Source organism: Melozone crissalis, unplaced genomic scaffold (genome assembly GCF_028551555.1).
Source record: "Melozone crissalis strain CALT ecotype California unplaced genomic scaffold, PUWL_Pcris_2 ptg000019l_1, whole genome shotgun sequence".
NCBI classification, from domain to species: Eukaryota; Metazoa; Chordata; class Aves; order Passeriformes; family Passerellidae; genus Melozone; species Melozone crissalis.
Genome location: NW_026535797.1, coordinates 6,127,506 through 6,145,683, shown reverse-complemented (window position 1 = coordinate 6,145,683; position 18,178 = coordinate 6,127,506). Strand labels below are relative to the sequence as shown.

Below are 18,178 nucleotides of genomic sequence, written 5' to 3'. Positions count from 1 at the left end.
TGCTACAAGGGCCTTGCCTGGGATTAAGGAAGTGGGGAAGATGTGAAAAAGCTTCTGGATGTGACAGCAGAAATGGCTGGAGGTGAAAGATAGGAGTGTGAGAAGTGATGAGACAGACAGCAGGGAAATGAAGGACTGTGTTCAGGGGTAGTGGAAGGGGAGTTATGTGAGGAACAGCCAAATTTGACATAATTGAGGGCCTGAGCTCCTGGTGGAGCAGAGGCAGCATTGCCCAGGTGATCAATCACATCTGTGCCTTCGGCTGCAGAGCTGGCACTGACATCCACAAGCAGAGCTGGGTAACAATTGCATGGCCCAGCCCTGCCAGAATCAGCTCCTTCATTTAGTGCTCAGCCCATTTCATACCCGGGGTGTTCTGAGAAAAGTGTTTAGGAGCAAAGCAGACAAAGCCCACATCATCTGTCTGCTTGAAAAAAACAGAAAATACTCTCTTAATCAACTGGTGTCTCATGGCTCTAAGGCTCCTTCTTTGGGACAGTGATTTTCCTCATGGAACAAGGTGAGAACAGGCTGACATGTGGGGCTGGTACCCCAGACTCAGAATTTATTCTTTCTGGATCAATCTCTTTCTCAAGCCCAAGTCCATTTAAAGAGCAAAAAGAGATGCCCCAGAAGAGAAACAAGGAAAGCCCTCAGGCAAGCATACAGGATCATCAGGACTAAGCTGGAGCACTTAAAGCCCAGATTTTCCCCTGCTGCCTTTACACAAATGCCTATCAGGAGACCAGAGAGGTGCTGGATGCTCCATCCCTGAAACATTCCAGGCCAGGCTGGATGAGGCACAACTTCAGCAGTCCACATCATTACTGGGGTTTCATTAGCAGGGCTGCTAATGAGAAATGGGGTTGAGATACAAGTGAGCATTTTCCTCCCAGGGAGAACAAATTGACCAATACTAAAAGAAGGAGTAAAAATCACAATGTGGGTTCTGTGCCATCTGGGCAGTTTCCACAGAGAACATGTCTGGAGTCCTGGATGAATCCACCTGGCTGCTGGTCAGAGAATGTGCTGCAAGGTGCATTTGTACCTTCATGTTTCAGTTTTAAGGTGCTCCCTAAGCTCAGAATTTGGGGCTGATGGGCGAGAAGGGAGCACAGTCCAGGCTCTCCAAACCTGGCAGCAGCCACTGCTTTCAGACTGAGCGGAAAGATTCACATCCTGCACAGCCTCACTTGCCAGGAGCAGCAGAACTCCACAGGCAGGCAAAGGTGAGCCTCAAACTTCATCCCCACGAGATGAAAAATCAACAAGAGCTCATACAATCTTGCCCTGGCAGAAAGAACAGCAAAACAAGCAGCCCTTGGCAGGCAGGGGAATGCTCTGTAATGCACCTCTGGAAAGTGCCCTGCAGTGGTACTGACACCACCTGCCCGGCTCAATAACTGCCTCAGAACACAGAGCAGCCAGGGGAAGGTCAGGTGGAAATTAGATTCCAAAAGAGACAGTGCACATTTAAAATTCTCCAGCCTCGGGAGGACAGAATTGAGTTGTTTATTCAGGAGGAAGCATGTCTGGCTAACATTGAGTTTGGATTTAATTGGCGCTGATGAACAATAAAGTTGCAAACTCCTTTCACCAGTGCATGAATGTGCAGAAAACAACCTGCCACAGGACATGACAGAGGAAATGCTGTCCTTCAGCATCCTGCAGCCTCCTGCCATGTGAATCACAGCCCATTTAACAGTGACATGGATGCTGGGCTGCTCAGGGGAGGGAGAGGCAGCTCTGACCATTAGACACCAGCCAACATCATTAGAGTCAATTACCCCATTAGCACTGAAACAGAGCTGATACGTGCACGGGGAGCCTCAATGCTCTTCAAGCGCTGCTTTCAACTGGAGATCAAAAACGGGCCCAGGAAAACATCCAGCTGCTTCCAGCCAGCACTCAGCACCCGACAGCATTGGGGCCCTAATTAGGATTTAATAAGCTGGTAATTGTAATGGCAGCGGTCTCATTAGCCTGATAGCTCATTACTGTGAGCACAGATCAAGTTGAGAAAGCCAGTCAACCTTGCAAGGCTTTCCAAACAAGCAGACAAGAGCTGATTAAAGCAAGCGCCGCTTTTGAGGCAGCTCCTAATGAAAAGTCCAAATTCATGGCCAATGGGAAACCAAGAGTAATTTGTGTCACTCTTTCAAAGAACACCTTTAGTGAGAGGCATGGGACCAGGAAGTTTGTTAATACTAAATAAATGGCCAAAATAAAAAGGAAGAATCTGTAGTCAGCGCTACAAAACAAGGAGCGCCAAAGTGGAACAATGCTTGCCCCAAAGACAGCCCAGGGAAATTCCTAATGAGTGCCCAGGGTAAAATCCCCAAAGCAGACCAACACATTTCTGAATCTCAAAGAATTTCATGTGCCTTGGTTACTCTCTGTGTTTATTGAAGGCGTCACTTCAGGTGCACACTTGGGCACTGCTCCGTAGCAGGTGAAATCACCCAGTTTTCACTGCATCATTGAGAGTGTCTTTGACCAAATGTCTGTCTGCTGACTCTCCTCTGCCTCTGTTTGTGCAAGATCATAGCTAAGGGTCCAAAATAAAGCCATGCATTTATCATTAACAGAAATGCAATGTGTTTTTATAAGTACTTTTGATTTCAGGAATTTAGATAAAAAGTTAGACTATTTCATGAACAAAATTGGAGCACAGATGCCATCTCATGCTGGGTAACCCCCTAGAAACCAATCAATCAAGAACTTCTCAATGCAAATCAAAAAGCCTTTAGGCTCTGTTGCTCACCTTTATTCCAATCAAAAACATTAAGTTTACTGAGGCCAGGATTTTGCAGCAAGTCATTTTACACCACCTTTTCATCTCAAGAGAGCAACATGAGCAGAGAGTTGGTAAAAGGAATTCAAAATAATCAATTTGTTAAAAATGAATATCAAAGTGGCTTCATGAAAATCAAATATCTAACAAAAAAAAAAAAAACATTTCTGAGCTTAATTTCTAAGTAACCAACTAGACAGTTTTAAAGTTTCTGTGAGTGGTTACCAAGGCAGAGACATGTAAAAAATCTTATACAGGAGGGAATTGAAGGATTAACCTTTTTTCTTTATTTTTGTGAAAATAAGCCTGCAGAACAAATCTTTATATGGGCTGCCTTTCAGTCATAAAATACCTTGGCCTGCCACAGAGAGAAAATGGTGCTCTTACCCTCGTGGGTAATTTTGGGATGGCAGAGGATGGGTTTGCACAGAGGCCCTGGAGCAGCAGCCACCCCATGGGCTGTCACTGGGGCAGCCGTTCCCTCCCTGTTCACAAAAGCAATGAGGTTCATGGCCACCAAAAATGGAGGAATCCCTCAGGAGCCTGAAAATGAGATTTTTTAAGCAGTTGAGGGGAGTTCTTTACTATGCTGATATTAGCACTAATATTTCCAAGAGCCACGAGCTGGTGTTACCTGATCCTGCAGGAAGCTGGCGCAGGGAGGGCACAGAGCAGGAATCCTCTCCCTTGCCTGGTTTTGTGTCTTTCAGCATCAGGAAATGTGTTCCTTTGTGGGAAAACCCTCAGTGAGTTTTGATAAGTGACTTTATGGCATTACCATAAAGGGGCCTTTTGTTCCAGTCCCAAGGTCTCCTTTCCTTCCCCTAAAATGAGATTTCTCCTGGTGTAACTCAATGACCTCCACTAAGCAGAGCTATTCACTAACATCAAAATTCATCTCATTGCTAGAGTAATGCAATTTATGGACAATTCAAAAAAGCATTCAGCACTTACAATTAGGACATAATTTCGAGTTTGAAAAGAACCCAAATAACTATTCCTGCTTTTCCTCACACAGCTTACTGGTCTGACAGTCCCTTGCAAAACAAATCCTTCTGGAGTGATCGAGTAGGGAAGTCCTGGTCTTTTCTAATGGCATTTTGAGTAACATTGTGTTGCTACCCATAGAACCCACAGGTTTCCCTATATTTACCCAGAGGCCAGGCAGCTCTGGTATCTGATGGAAAAATCTATCTATCTATCTATCTATCTATCTATCTATCTATCTATCTATCATCTTTCTATTTCTATCTATCTCTATCTCTATCTCTATCTATCTCTCTATCTATATCTATCTATCTATCTATCTATCCATCCATCCATCCAAGGAACGGCCCAAAGAGCACCAGGGAATCGGTGTTTGGCAGATATTGCAGCCTGAGCACTTGCATGGCCACTGGTGTGTTTTCCTCAGCTGTTTTGGTGCTGCCATCCCTCAAGAGCTGTGAGCAGAGCCATTTCCTCAGGGAAAGCCTTTCCAGCCCTCCACCACCAAGGCTCAGACAACTCTGCAGGCAAACTGAGCCCTCAGCATTTCCTTTACCATTCCTTGGTGAAGGAAATGGTCTTTAATGAACTCTCTGAGGCCTCAGCAGACTGTAATAAATTGTGTAATTTATTGCCTAGGCAGGCTCTGTATGGATCTTTCACATGTCCCAGTTTTACAGAACATCCCTGTTTGCTTTGTGCATAATTTAAAGAGCAGCTGAGTGCTGTTTCCTTCCTTGTGCAAGGCTGGATGCAGCCACATGTCTGAGCACTTCCCTGCACAAACAGCTCAGCTCAAAACTGCAGAATTTGGTGTTTTGCAGGGAAGTCCCTGCCCAGTTTAGCAGGGGCAGAGCTTCACTCTGTGTCTGTACCCCTGGAATCCTTCACCACTGGTTTTTGTCACCTCGTTTCACTGTTTTCCTTACAACCACTTCATTTTGTGGTGCCAGGTTTGTTCTATGGTTTAAAGGAAGTTAAAATATATTTTCTTACTAAAATATGGACAAGAAACGAACCCCTGACATGCTGAAGCAATGGCCAGCACTGCCAGCTGGCCAGACACATCCATGCTTGGCACAGATGTCCCCAAAGAGCACCACCCAGTGTTTTTCAGTAATCAGGCAGATTACTGAAATTTGGGTGTTTTTATCTCTTCAACTTCCAGGAATTCTCCACCAAGTGGGAATAAGCCTTTCTGACAGCTCTGAGTCAGAGTGAAAGGCAGAAAAAGTGACAGGTTTCTATGACTTGAGAATAAAACCAGAGAGAACACATCTGCAGCTTCATACATATTGAAGTAGGCTACCGAAAAAAGTGACAGCAAAAGAAAATCATAAAATGTCGGAACCTACAAATCAGGAGAACCTGACTGACAGCACAGCAACAACTAGAGAATAACAGACTAGAAGTGCTGGTAGAAAATTTAAATATATTTAAATGAATTCCCCCATTCCCGAGAAAGCAATTATGTTGACGCTAGAAGTACCTAAGATTTCAATCTGTTTTGAAATATCAAGCTGTCAATATTTTCATCCATTTTGCAAATAACCATTAAGGGGAATTAAAATGCAACATTGCTCAAGGACTGCCAGTACATCATGCACACAGGAGAGAGATTAAAGCTGCCTTGACAGCCGCAGCCTCACCCAGCTGCAGCAGTGCTGCCCACCCAGAGCAGCACTCAAGGACAGAAGCGTGGAGAGAAAAGGATGCAGATACCTCAAACATGGTGTAAAGGCTCTCCAGAGCACATCTGGAGAGCCAGAAGCACAGATTAGGATTATTAAACCCAGACGATTTCAGGTCATGATGTTTCTCCTCAGAAAAATGCAGACTGTCTAGGTGCACTGCTGTTCTTCCTGAACTAAGCAGTTCTGTCCTGTCCCGCCTTTCTTCTCCAAGCATCTGCTTTTGGAGACACACAAAGTAGCCCAGACTGTGCCCTGGCTAGGGGGTGAAGATGGGGATTTGAAGGTGTCCAGCATGATCCAGCCAGAAGACACTGGACAGCTGAAATAGAGACAATAGGTGAAAACCACATGAAAAGTTACAAATTTCAGACACAACTCAGGCAACACACTGCAAAGCTAAAAAATGCTGAAATTGTGCCTGTTGGGGCACACACAAGTTTTGCACAGTCTCAGTTTGTGGTCAGAGATGAGCTCTCCCAAGTGGTGAAGTGCTTCCTCCATTCTGCTCATGAGTTGACATGACCCAGGACTTTTTAAATCATCTCTTTATGACTGAAAATTCTCAGAGATTAATATTGAGAGCCAAGGCTGTTGTTTGAAATTTATCTAGCCAAGAGAAGAATTATTTCTTCTGCATGAATATCCTTCTTTTGCTTTAAATTCAGTTTATTAGCCTTAATTTGACTGATGAAAAATCAAATAAGTCACATGGTTCAATTAAAAGCAGCCAGACATGTTGGGCTTTTTCCTGTGCATATGTAGCCTACAAACAAAGAGAATAATATAATAATGGCCAAAGCATTTGTTTGTATTCAACAGAAGAAGAATTCATCAGACTAAAGCAATCTTGAGCTAAGTCACTCTGAGGATGCAAACCAGCAGAAAGTCAAATTAGCTCCCCTAGGAACTAAACTTCAAATGTGATTTCAGGATGCTTTTAAAAATCAAGAGCTCTTGAAATACTTTATATACAACCAAAAACTGGCTGCAAAGCAGCTGAATCAGCTGAAGTGTGGCTTGTCCTGCCCTGGGAATGGTTGAAATGAGCACAAGCACCATTTGGGGGTACAATGACCCCCTGCCCTCCCCAGCACACAGCTCCCAGCCAGGCTGGGCAATCCTCCTCTCCCCAGAACACTTCTATCAGCACACAGCTCCAAACTCTGCAACACATGGAAAAATGCCCTAAACCAGCCTGGGGCAGTCCCTGCTGCTCTGGCAGGACAAGGTTTTGTAGTTTGCCCAGGTTGATTCAGCTTCCTGCTCCTTTCTTCCGGAAAGCCCACGGGAGAGTGGTGTTATTATAGAATAATAGACTGGTTTGGGTTAGAAGGGATCTGAAAACCCATCTCCTGCCACCCCTGCCATGGCAGGGACACCTTCCACTGTCCCAGGCTGCTCCCAGCCCTGTCCAGCCCGGCCTTGGGCACTGCCAGGGATCCAGGGGCAGCCACAGCTGCTCTGGGCACCTGTGCCAGTGCTTTACTACCCTGAGTAAAGCAGGGTATTAGAATTTCTTTCTAATATCTAACCTGCTCTCTCACAGCTTAAAGCCATTTTCTGCTCACTTACACAAATACAGAGCAAAGGATAATCTTTTGTTTCCCCTTTATTATGCAAACCACCTCCCATCCCTGAAGGTTAGCCCAGGGCATGCACACACTGCCATTACACCTGTAATTAAAAACCTTCCTGCAGCACATGTGGCCCAGGGACCACTGTGCACCCAGCCCTGCACAGCTGAGCACAGACCCTCCCTGCCCAGCCCACCCAGGATTTGGATTTTTCCAGGATTTGGAAACAGGAAGCCACAAGTTTGATTTCTTACAGAGCCCAGAGATGATTTAGCTCAGGAGGGTCTTTGGTCAATGTGCCTCAAAGGTTATTCCTGACATTTACAGATCACTGACTGTGGCTTATTTAAAGTGACAATCAGAGAAGCAAGGGTGTCAACGAGGCACTGAAGGTCAGTGTAGATGAAACAGCAGCAATGTGGATGTGAGACCTCAGCCAGAACCACTGGGGCTGCTGCACAGCTCTGCTCAGTCTCCTTCACTCAGCTTGGACCTTCAGGTGCCAGGAGACCCTCCCAGGATGAGCAGCTGTGCTGGCAAGCTGACAAGAGGACCTGGCAAGTTATAAATTTATCAGTCCAAGTTCAGAGAGTTTACAGCAGATACTCTTTGCTAAATAGAGCAGATGAAATATCATGCTAAAATTTTTCTTGTTTCCTTTTCCCCAAGGAAATCCCCAATTCATCAGCAGGGGCAGAGTGTGACACCACAAATTTCCACCTGAACTTTTGTCTCCTGTGATGTGAGAGTTCAGACCCTTAGGTCTGCCCAGCAATTCCTATAATGGAGAAGCTTTTCCACACAAATGGGAAGCTGCACAGCAGGAACTGACTGTGCTCCCAGCAGAAAGAGGTCAGCACCACATTCCCACAGAGCTGGGGTCCCGCTCATTGCAGTGCTCACAATAAGCTGACAAGGGGGTGAATAGTGAGACATGAAGTTCACGTGTCATCATCACCCAGGGAAGTGCAGAACTTTGGCTACAAAGAGCTACAGGACTTCATTTCACTCAGCAAGGGGGATGAGAGCTCCAAACACATCTGATTGCAGTGACTTACAGAGAGAGGCACTGGGAAAATGTGATCCTAATTCTGCTTTCACAAGGAGGAGCTGCTGCTGCCCACAAATGGCATCCTGGCACTGTAACAGCTGTAAGAAGGGTTTGCTTGATATACAGCAGCTAGTCAGAAAAGGCAAATTCAATGCTGGGAATTATTAAGAAAGAAATAATAAAACATAATTATGCCAGAGCATGAACAAACTGAAGTGCAGTTTTTCATTCCATGTCACAGTGCCAGAGGGAAACAAGCATGGAAGCAGGATTTCACTTTATGGGTGTCTCTCCCCTGCATATCTGTAACTATGGCACTCTCTGAAGCAGATCAGAGCCATAGCTGGCAAGCACATTTCACTTGAATCTGTATTCAGAAGTTGTAACTGAGGGAACAAATAGGATAATGAGATTATTTCCAAAACAAGTGGATAATCACCAGGTATGATGCATCTCTGCATTTTAAGGGCAATGATTATTTTACAGCTTGGATGGAATTCTGCCTCAGACCCATTCCAACAGACATCCAAACTGTGCACCTGAAACAACTGAGGCTGCCTCAGCAACTGGGAACAGCAGGTGCCTGCTCAATAAAGCCTTAATACAGAAGCAATTAAGAAAAAGAACCAAGCAGGTCTGTTTTCCTTCTGCTCTTGTACAGGTAGGACTGGTCCTGGCTGCCAAGTTCTGCTTCCAGCTCCTTCCACGAGGTGGGTTCAAGTACCATGGCCATTAACTGAGACCTCAAACCAGAAATCTGAGAGCACATCCATTTACTGATGGGTGGTACCTGGTGGTGAAGTCTTATTTTCACCTTGACCACACAGGGAATTTGAGTCAGATTTCAAGCCCTGAATGTCACTGCTCAGGCACTCCTGCCACAGGAACAGGCAGCTGCAGAGCTAAGAGGTGAGCTTACAGTCCATGAACTCTCCCATGGTGGCTGTGTAGAGGCATTTGGGAAGTTTGCTGGCAGTGCCACTCACTCCATGGTCACTGGATGCTCCCACAGAACAGCAGTGTGACACCCACCCCAGGGACCACCTCAGCAGAGCCTTCAGACCTATCCCATAATGGAACAGGAGCTCTCATCCTGGCAATGCACCTCGTGCACAGGGCAGCATCTCCCAACCACCCTGAGATATTAATGAATGAACTGATCTCTGTACAAAACCATCCAGCTCACTGATAAATGGCCAGTGGTGCAAACCATGAGTAATAACAAAAAAAATATCCACTGCTCTATAACAGAGGCCCAGGTCATCACTGAAACTGGAACAGCTCCTCGTAAGGAACACTAATTGAAAAACAATACTAATGAGGCAATAAGTGCCATTACTAAATCCACTCTGTTGCCATCATTAGGCAAGTCAACATTCCTGTTCTGTGCTAATTAGGTCAGATAGCAGGAGCTCAGAAAGATGAACATTAACCAAGTGTATCTGGAGCATTCCAGAGACAGCCAGAAGGGATTTCTGAGTACTCATTGCCTATGGAATTTTGGAATCCCCTTAACAAGTCATTCCTGTTAGATCAAGATACATTGGTTTAATCCTATCCCTCACTCTCTCTAGCAAAGCACACAGCACTCCATCAAGGAGTTTCCAGCTGAGGCCAAATCAGCAAGTTTGCCCTGTTTTGCTCATGCAGCAACGTTGATTTTCTGTCCTTCCTGATGGACAGGGGACAACTTCCCCCCACAAGTGACTCTGGGCCCCATTTGAAGCCACTCTATTTCAGTGCTACAAGGGTTACATTTAGATTCTCCAGCGTTTTTCTTTTAAAGTATCTTGTTGGGCCAGTATCACACTGACTTGTGCTAAATTTACAAAGTAAATTCCCATGGCTTGTAACTACTGGAATGACACCTGCCAGAATAAATCCATACCTGGTTCATGCCTGCCATGATTACTCATACCTGAGGTTTGTAAGCTACCAAAAACATTCTCATTTATCCCAGATGAAATCCAGGATAGTTGCAGTCAACTGACCCGAACCTTGTGCATGTCAAGGCATCACACAAAAATAAAAAACAAAACAAACCCAACATTCTTTGTTTTCTCTCTGCTGGAATTGGGTTGATGACAGGAGTCAAATTCAAGTGGTTGTTTTTTATTCCATAGTTCTACAGAATATTCCTTCCACTAGGGTTGTCACAGTGTACATGAGAAACATTTTTCAGTCACTCAAAACATGCCCTTTGTAGTTCTTGGGGGTTTTGTTTGGTTTTTGTAATTTTTAGAAAGTGAATAATCATGTCAGGGACAAATTAAAAGGGATGAATTTGCCTGATCACACTTCTATCAAATGACAGGAGTCAAAAACTTCAATGCATTAATCTGTAAACATTTCCCCAACAACTGCAGGAAGGAGATGCAGCTGAAGAAGAGTTGGGTACTTACTTGGTTAGACCCCCAACCCCATCATTTGTACCAAAGACCATCCTTACCATGTATCAAAGACTGTCAACCATTAGTCAGCATGCTGAATTCAAATATTTCAACTTCTCAAATAAAGAAATGAAATTAATCTAAAAATATTTTAATGTAGCAAGCTTGGCTATAGAACCAGTGCAACATAAAGAGGACACCCATTGTATAACCAACTTCACTGCTTAACAAAGTAAGCTACAGATGCAACAGATTCATCACAAGTTATTTGGTTAAATTAAATACTGAAGTTAGAATCATGCTGTTGGTAATTCTGGTTTTACAGTACCGATGCTCAAGTTGGCTGAGTTAGTTTGACTGTAAGTAAAATGCAAGTTTACAGAGAAACAAAATAATTTAGTATAGTATCCTGTATTCTGTTCCATGCTCAGTCACAATGGTAATGTCTTCAACAGATAAACAACATTTCAGCATTATGTAAATAATGCCAAAACATACAGGAATTGTAATGCCAAATTTACAACATAATACAGTGCTTAACAAACAGATTCCTCAGGCATGGGGGCAGTGGTGACAATGCTAAACAGGACTAGAAGCATCCAAGCCCCACTCAGTGCACACACAGTGGACCACACTGACAGGAATGCTTTACCTTTTGATGGAATTGTCACTCTAGGAGTTTGTGTCCCAAACATAATGCAATGGAAAAGGAATGTTAAACCTTTGCCTCAGACTTGAAGCAAAAGCACTGCATGTTATTTAGTAACCTGAAGCAGTAAAACCACTTTAAGACCAGAGAAAAACTGTGACCACTTGACAGAGATGGCAGAGCTTGGTTACTGTACTGTGTGAACCAGGATGGTAATGAAGTTGTAAACAAATTTAACCAAATTAGGTTAATGCATCTATTCTTAACTCAAGAATATTGCCATTTCAGCAGACAGTGATTTTTAAAGCTAAGGACACTATCAGAGGTTTTATTTTTGTTTAAAGCCAAGACTTTAAAAACCTGGAAGATGGCAAATTATTTTTGTTCCTTATTAGCCTTCATTATCTTCTCCACAGCACATTTCAACAAAATTTTCAAACCCCCTGATTTTATCTAATTCTGCTCCAACTGAAGCGGCTGGTAGCAAAGTTGAAGCAGACACTACCAACACCTGAAAATCCCTTTCAGAGAGGCTTGGTTTACACCACTGGGGATGAGTTCAGATTGCTGGCATTGCTCTACACTGAACACAAAACACTGAAGCATTTAGGTCTTACTTGAAAAAGAAACACTTCCTCAAAATTAAACAGGCTTTGCAAATATGCAAAGAAAGACACAGGAAAATCGTATTTGAATCTCTCAATCCCAGCAGTGTCAAACTCATTCTTCCTCCCCACCCTCCATCACAAATCACATTGCCAAAGTGGCTGGTGAGACACTGATGGAATTAAATCCTCTAACATAAAGCCTGGATACAAAACAAAAAGAAACTTTGTCCCTGCCGCATCTATTTTTTTCTTTTTTTCTTGCATTTTGTAATGAACCCATACAAGCATGAAAGGAGTTGTGTTGGCATTTTTGTCTTGTTTTTTAAAACAGGCATAAGAGTTGTGCCAGACAAAACTGAACAAACTTTTATTTCATTCAGAAAGATTTTTTTTTATATTACCAACGTATTTCTCTTCATAACTAAAGGTGATAAAAAATAAATCCATAGTAATGAAAAAAAAAACCCAAACCCTGTAATCAAACTGCTTTTTCAAGTATGTTTCTCCCCTCATGAAAGAGCTGCATTAGCCATACTGCTGATTAAAACCCACATGACAACGAGCAGACTTAGCCCCTAGGCCCAGATGCCCTGGAGACGGGCTCAGCTGGATCTCCAGGACACAAAACTGGAGGCAGGAGCCAGATGGGCACATGCACACTTGACATCACTCCTGAAATCCCTGATTCTGACTACACCCACTGTCCCAGCTCCATCACATCCCCCCAGCAGGAGATATGGCACAGGAGCCACACAGTGATGTTGGACAGGTACCATTGCTCAGCCCAGTGCAAATCTTGTGCTGATGGAGATGCACTTTGCAGAGCCACCAGACTGGAGAGTTTTGCCCACAATGTTCTTACAGAGCACAAAACAAACCACATCCTGGTATTTTGTTCAGTCTGGAATTCTCATCTTCATCTATTGCAATTATGGAATTACAGAATCACAGAATAGTCTGAGTTGGAAGGGACAAGGATCATCCAGTCCAACTCCTGAGGCCAATGAAATATCAGTGAGGGAGATTCTGCAAGAGTTGGTCCCTGCATTAAACACTTAATACACGTGAAAAAGAACTGGGGACAATCCTCCAAGTCACTATTAGTGATGGTGATGGGTTCAACTTTCCTTCCTTCCTCCTCATTTTCACTTCCTATTAATGCAAGAGAAAAGTGCAACTTTGCAGCATGTTTGTTCACATCAAGTTTTTCCTCAAGAACACATTTTGCAGTAACAAAATATGGTCTATAAAGTCGCAAAGTGCACAAGCTGAAGGCACAGAGTACAAACACATAGGAAAACAGATTTCAAAATACCAAATAACAAAAAAAGAGATAAAAGAAAAATCTGGAATTCAAAACTCCCTGACAGAAGATACATTTATATGGGACCAACTTTTGAAAGGTGACAGGTTTTAAACTAACAAACAAATACTGCAAAATAATGAAACTTTATTCTTATTATTTAAGTAGAAGCTCCAGAAAATAACTTGAAGTTTAAAATCTAATACACTGACATGTTAACTAGTTTTAAGAATGTCCTTAATATTAAGAAAAGAGTGCAAAAAGGATTCTTCCATTCTAATGCTTTTGGAAGCTGCTGATTTTGGCTGCCCATTCCCACTTTGAAAGGATTGTTTTTCAAGGTGCATTCCTCACAAAGGTCACAGAAGAAGAGCTTGTTGATAGACCAGACCAAGGAATTTGTCTTTCAGTCATTCCAACTATAGCAGCAACTGACATTTTAATATATAAAGAAGAAAGTCCAAAACTCTTCTTTGAGGCATGGTTTGTGTCAGAGCTTGAGTATCAGCAGTTGCCACAAAGGAGGCTCCAGATATCACCTGTGCTCCTCCAGTGTCTGTTCTGGCTAGGAATAGAAGCTGATCCAGTATATTCACTATCTGTATCCCCTGGAGCTTGCACAAGCTGATGAGCCATCTGAAATTATAGAAAAAGTTAAGAAATTCTCTCATGTTAAACTTCCACATTACATCCCTCAAAACACAGCAGTGCCTGCAAAACATTCACACAGAAATGTCCACTCAGTCATTTCAGCCTGCAGTAAGAGTTCATCATAAAACAGTGACATTTTATGGCAGGGAATAAAGTGAACATACTCAGCTGAAAGCACATGAGGAAACTTGGTGGTAAGAGGGCCATAAAATGAGCAGAAGTTAACAACAGTACCAGAACAGATTCCATTCTCCGATGGCTCCATATCCAAGCAGCTTGTATTATTTCTCCATGTGGAGATGCAGCCTCTGACACCTCTCCCCACCCTGAGAACCCAGAATTCCAGCAGGAGCTGTCTGCCCAAGCTGTGAGGGCAGGGCTGGATCTGTACTTACTGTAAGTTAACTCTTCTCCAGCTCTCTTGCGTGACTGGTCACCTCTGTGGGAGAAGGCAAAGAAAGATTTTTTCATGATAACCTCAATTAAAGATCTCCCTCATCCTTTGTACCTTCAAAGGTCCCTATCAACCTCAAACATCCTGTGATCTTCAAAAACAACAGTGAAACACCTCAGCACAATCAGCAGCTTCTAGAGATTTAGGAAAAAAATGCAAACATAGTAATACTAATACTACTACTCAATTTACTGAAAGTGTAAGCTAGATTTCATAGATTTAATCAGCTCATTCCTTAGGCTTGATCTCATAGGATAATTTTTTACAAAATGAAGATGAGGAAAAAATATTCATATGCAGTTGGAACTTAAAACACGCATAAAATTGTTTTCCTCACTTTGAACTGCTCAACCAAACTTTATAGAACTATGTGAAAAAACTCTGCATCTGTCAGTCTAAAAAAATGCTCCTGAATCTTACAGATTCTAAGCAAGTCTGAGCTGACAACACTTGCTCTTTAAGCAGAAGATTTTAGCACTTAATGGTGTTGATAAGCTGTTGTTCTTCAACTAGAAGCTGATGTGCAATTACTGCTGCTGAATACACCTCACTGTGCTGTGTTCCTCATGGTTATTGCTTTCAATCTTACTAATTCTGTAGGTGGCTGATAATAGTTCTGCTTACAAATGCATTTCACCAGTCTCACACTGCTTAGAGAACTAAACGTGACATTTCGAGTACTACCTGTCTATATCCACAAAAACAACTGGTTTGAAAAATATTTTTCTTTTGTTACCTGGAAATGAGAGACTTGGCTGTCAAGTTCTTTGGCTGGTTCTGGAAGGATGAGAGACTGTGGGAAAGGCTGGGAAGGGCAGTAAGGGACACTGACCAATGCAAGGCAAAATGCATTTCAGAAAACCAGTTGGTTTTGTGGATATAGACTGTTAGTATTGAAATGTCACATTTAGCTCTCTAAGCAATGTGAAACTGGTGAAATGCACTTGTAAGCAGAACTATTATCAGCCACCTACAGAATTAGTAAGACTGAAAGTCTGACAACACCAAATTGTTCCCTTTTCTGTTTTGTTCTGTACATTACATTCTTTTGTCAGCATTACATGCCTACTCAGTTACAGAGTCTCACACTTCTATTTCTTGGGACAAATGCACTGCTTTTCTCAGCCCAGAGTCTGATGGTTTTATTATGATGCTTATCTCTCAAAACATTCTTTTCCTCAACAGCCAGCCTTTATAAGGAAAGAGTCTGCACCACATCATTTGCATTTTGGGTCAATGGTACAGCTCTGCAGCTCAATAATTTACCAAGCTGTGAAGAGAGAGATGACCTTTGAGGAAAACCTTGGGGTATGAAATCAAGAAATACACCCAGCACTAAACATACCCACATCTAGGGGATGTTCAACTACAGGGCCAGACTCTCAGCATTGCCCAGGTAATAAGGGAAAATGAAGATGTTTTCTCTTTATGAAGAAATGAACCTCTTGGGAGTAGAGCATGAGGCTTCCCCAGCCTGATCTTATATTGTGAGAGTACTGCAGAAATGGTGAAAAGTGCTGTGCCTTTGGGCAGAAAAATAGAAGAGCACAGAGCAACAGGCACTGCCCAGAGGGAACAATTTACATTTGAACATTTTTGCTGTGTTTTTTACTGTTTGTTCCTCCCCCTTTCCCCCCTCCCTGATTCAATACTCAGATGGGAAATGTCTATTTAAAATAAATACCTTGCCTGTATAAATAACTCTGAAAGTGGAGTAAGGAGAAAACTGACATTTCCAGAAGCACCATGAATAAAAGAGAGCTTATAGAAAATAAACAGCCAAAGTAAAGGTTGAAGTTGAACAGAACCATGATCATGCAGTAGAAGCACAACCAAAACCCAGGGATGCATGAACTGCAAGCAACCTGATCAAAAAATGTCAAACCTTACAATTATCTATTTATTAGGTACCATCTGCAGGGCTGTTAGTGCTCAAAAGACATTGAAAATCAGGCCATATTTCAGATATTGAATTGTGAAGGTTCTCCATTAACTCTTAAATTATTTTGTCAGTATTTTTAGGTGTATCCATTGTTATCTGTCTTGCACAATCACTACTAAAGATTAATATTATTACCTAGTAAATCCATTCTGAATAAGCTCTCTTTGAAGTTTCTGGTCTTGAGCAGCATATTCCTGAAGCTCAGATTCCACAGCAGGGGGTAGAATATTTGGGATGAATTTAGAAAATAAAGCTGGTGCCATCTGTACCCATTCTGTAAGAAGAGAGAAAGCAATAACAAAATAAATGGAAGAGATATTTTGTGACATTTTTACTGTTTGACAAATGCAACTTTATTTTGAATAGATATTAGGATCTTGAATTTTAAAAAAAAGGAAAAAAGAAACCAAATCCACAGAAACCATGCCTTAAAGCAGAACAAATAATGAGACTGTTGAAATCAGATGTTTACATGTAGATAGAAGAATTACTGTTTTTCTCAACCTCATCATCAAACTGAAATTCAGTTCTTGCTGCATCTCACAGGACCCGCTGAGTCCCTGGACATTCTTAAGGACAGGCAAGTGTTGATCAGCAAACTCACTTGGATAATTAGATAATGATTGTAACACTGTACTCCAGGAAATCTATCCCCAGAATGTACCCTTCTCTCTCCTGAGCCTTATTTCTAAAAATGACAGCAGTATCATCATACAGCCCTACTCCTCCATCCCCAGTTCAAAGGAATTCATGCATTTCTCTCACTGATCTTCCAAAGCTTAGACAAACACTTCTTTAATGTTGATAATATAAGTCTAACCTGTACTAGTTCAGCTTCAGGACAGAAATGTGATTTAATTTCACTACACTGAACACTGTTTTACAGGAGCAAGACAATTTACCTTGAAGTTGCTTCAAGACTTTAAGATTAAGCAAGGGATGAGAATTGGGTTTACAGCAACTATATACCAAGTTCTGAGAAAAATAAACAGCCCTCAACTATTTCTGCAACCAGATTTTCCACAGGCTGTAGAGGTTACCTGAAATTTGATTTTTACTTAGAAAAAAGGGACATTTTAAAATTCACTGAGAAACATAACAGGTTTTTATACAATTCCCACAGTCCTGCAAACCAACTGAGGGAGCATTTGACCCCCTCATACAAAGCAGTGATAGAAAGTTTAAAAAGAACAGAGTACTGAGTCAGTAAGTCCTTTAAAAAGGACTCAGTACTGAGCTGGGATTAAAAGAGAGTTTGGAAGTGTGACAGCTGTTAGGAACTTTCAAGCTGAGGAGGAAACAAAGGAAGAGAGTGAGAAGGGAAGCCCCTGGGTGCCATGCAGGGCACTCAGACACCCCCAGGCTGCTCCAATCCCCAGCACCTTCCCCTGGCCCCAGTTACCTGCTCACCAGTCCCACCAGACACCAATGGAGCAACCCCACAGGGAAAGTGAGCAGCACTGCCTCAGAGGGACCCCTGCTCTGACTGATTCAGAATTAATCCCCAAGAACCAGGATCACCAAACAGCCTTTTACACCAAGAAGTCTATCCTGGGCTCTTCAACTACTCAAAATCTGGTCAGTCCCATGGTACCAACCCAAAGCAGTGCCTGCTGTGCTGTGGATAGCAAGACAGGGATCATCTGAAATGGAGAACTGTGAAATCACAAGTCCATCACCTACAATATGAAGTGTGGTAAAAGAACAACCACCCTGAATTGCTTTTAAAAGAGCAATACTTTTACACTTATTATATACACCCTTTCTATCTTTGGTCCTGAACATTTTCTAAAACTGAAATTAGCATTGCCTTAAAATTGATGAACTATGTCCACTTTGCTGATGTAAAAATAATCTTTGTTTACAGAAAGTGCATTTTGTACATGTAGAGTCCATTACATTCCTGGTTTGTACACATGGTAAATACTGCACTAAAGCTTTTTTTAAGGGATTTCCATTCTCATTTCTATTTCCATAAATGGGGACTGCAAAAACAGACTGAAGCTCAGGCACAATCCTCTCAGGCATGCCACAGTAAGAAACTGTAAGTACTGTAAAAGGAAGGGAAACAGGTACCATTT

General features: G+C 42.5%; 1 protein-coding gene across 1 annotated transcript in view; it reads right to left on the bottom strand.

Annotated features, from left to right (window-relative positions):
* Positions 1-10,196: 10,196 nt before the first annotated feature.
* Positions 10,197-18,178, bottom strand: part of CACUL1 (CDK2 associated cullin domain 1) — a 43,810-nt gene continuing 35,828 nt past the window's right edge. The window contains exons 7-9 of the mRNA XM_054277190.1: positions 16,233-16,371; positions 14,097-14,140; positions 10,197-13,686 (exon numbers count right to left, since the gene is read on the bottom strand). Coding sequence (XP_054133165.1) covers positions 13,646-13,686; positions 14,097-14,140; positions 16,233-16,371 — 224 coding nt within the window. The 3' untranslated portion in view covers positions 10,197-13,645. The remainder of the gene's footprint in view (positions 13,687-14,096; positions 14,141-16,232; positions 16,372-18,178) is intronic.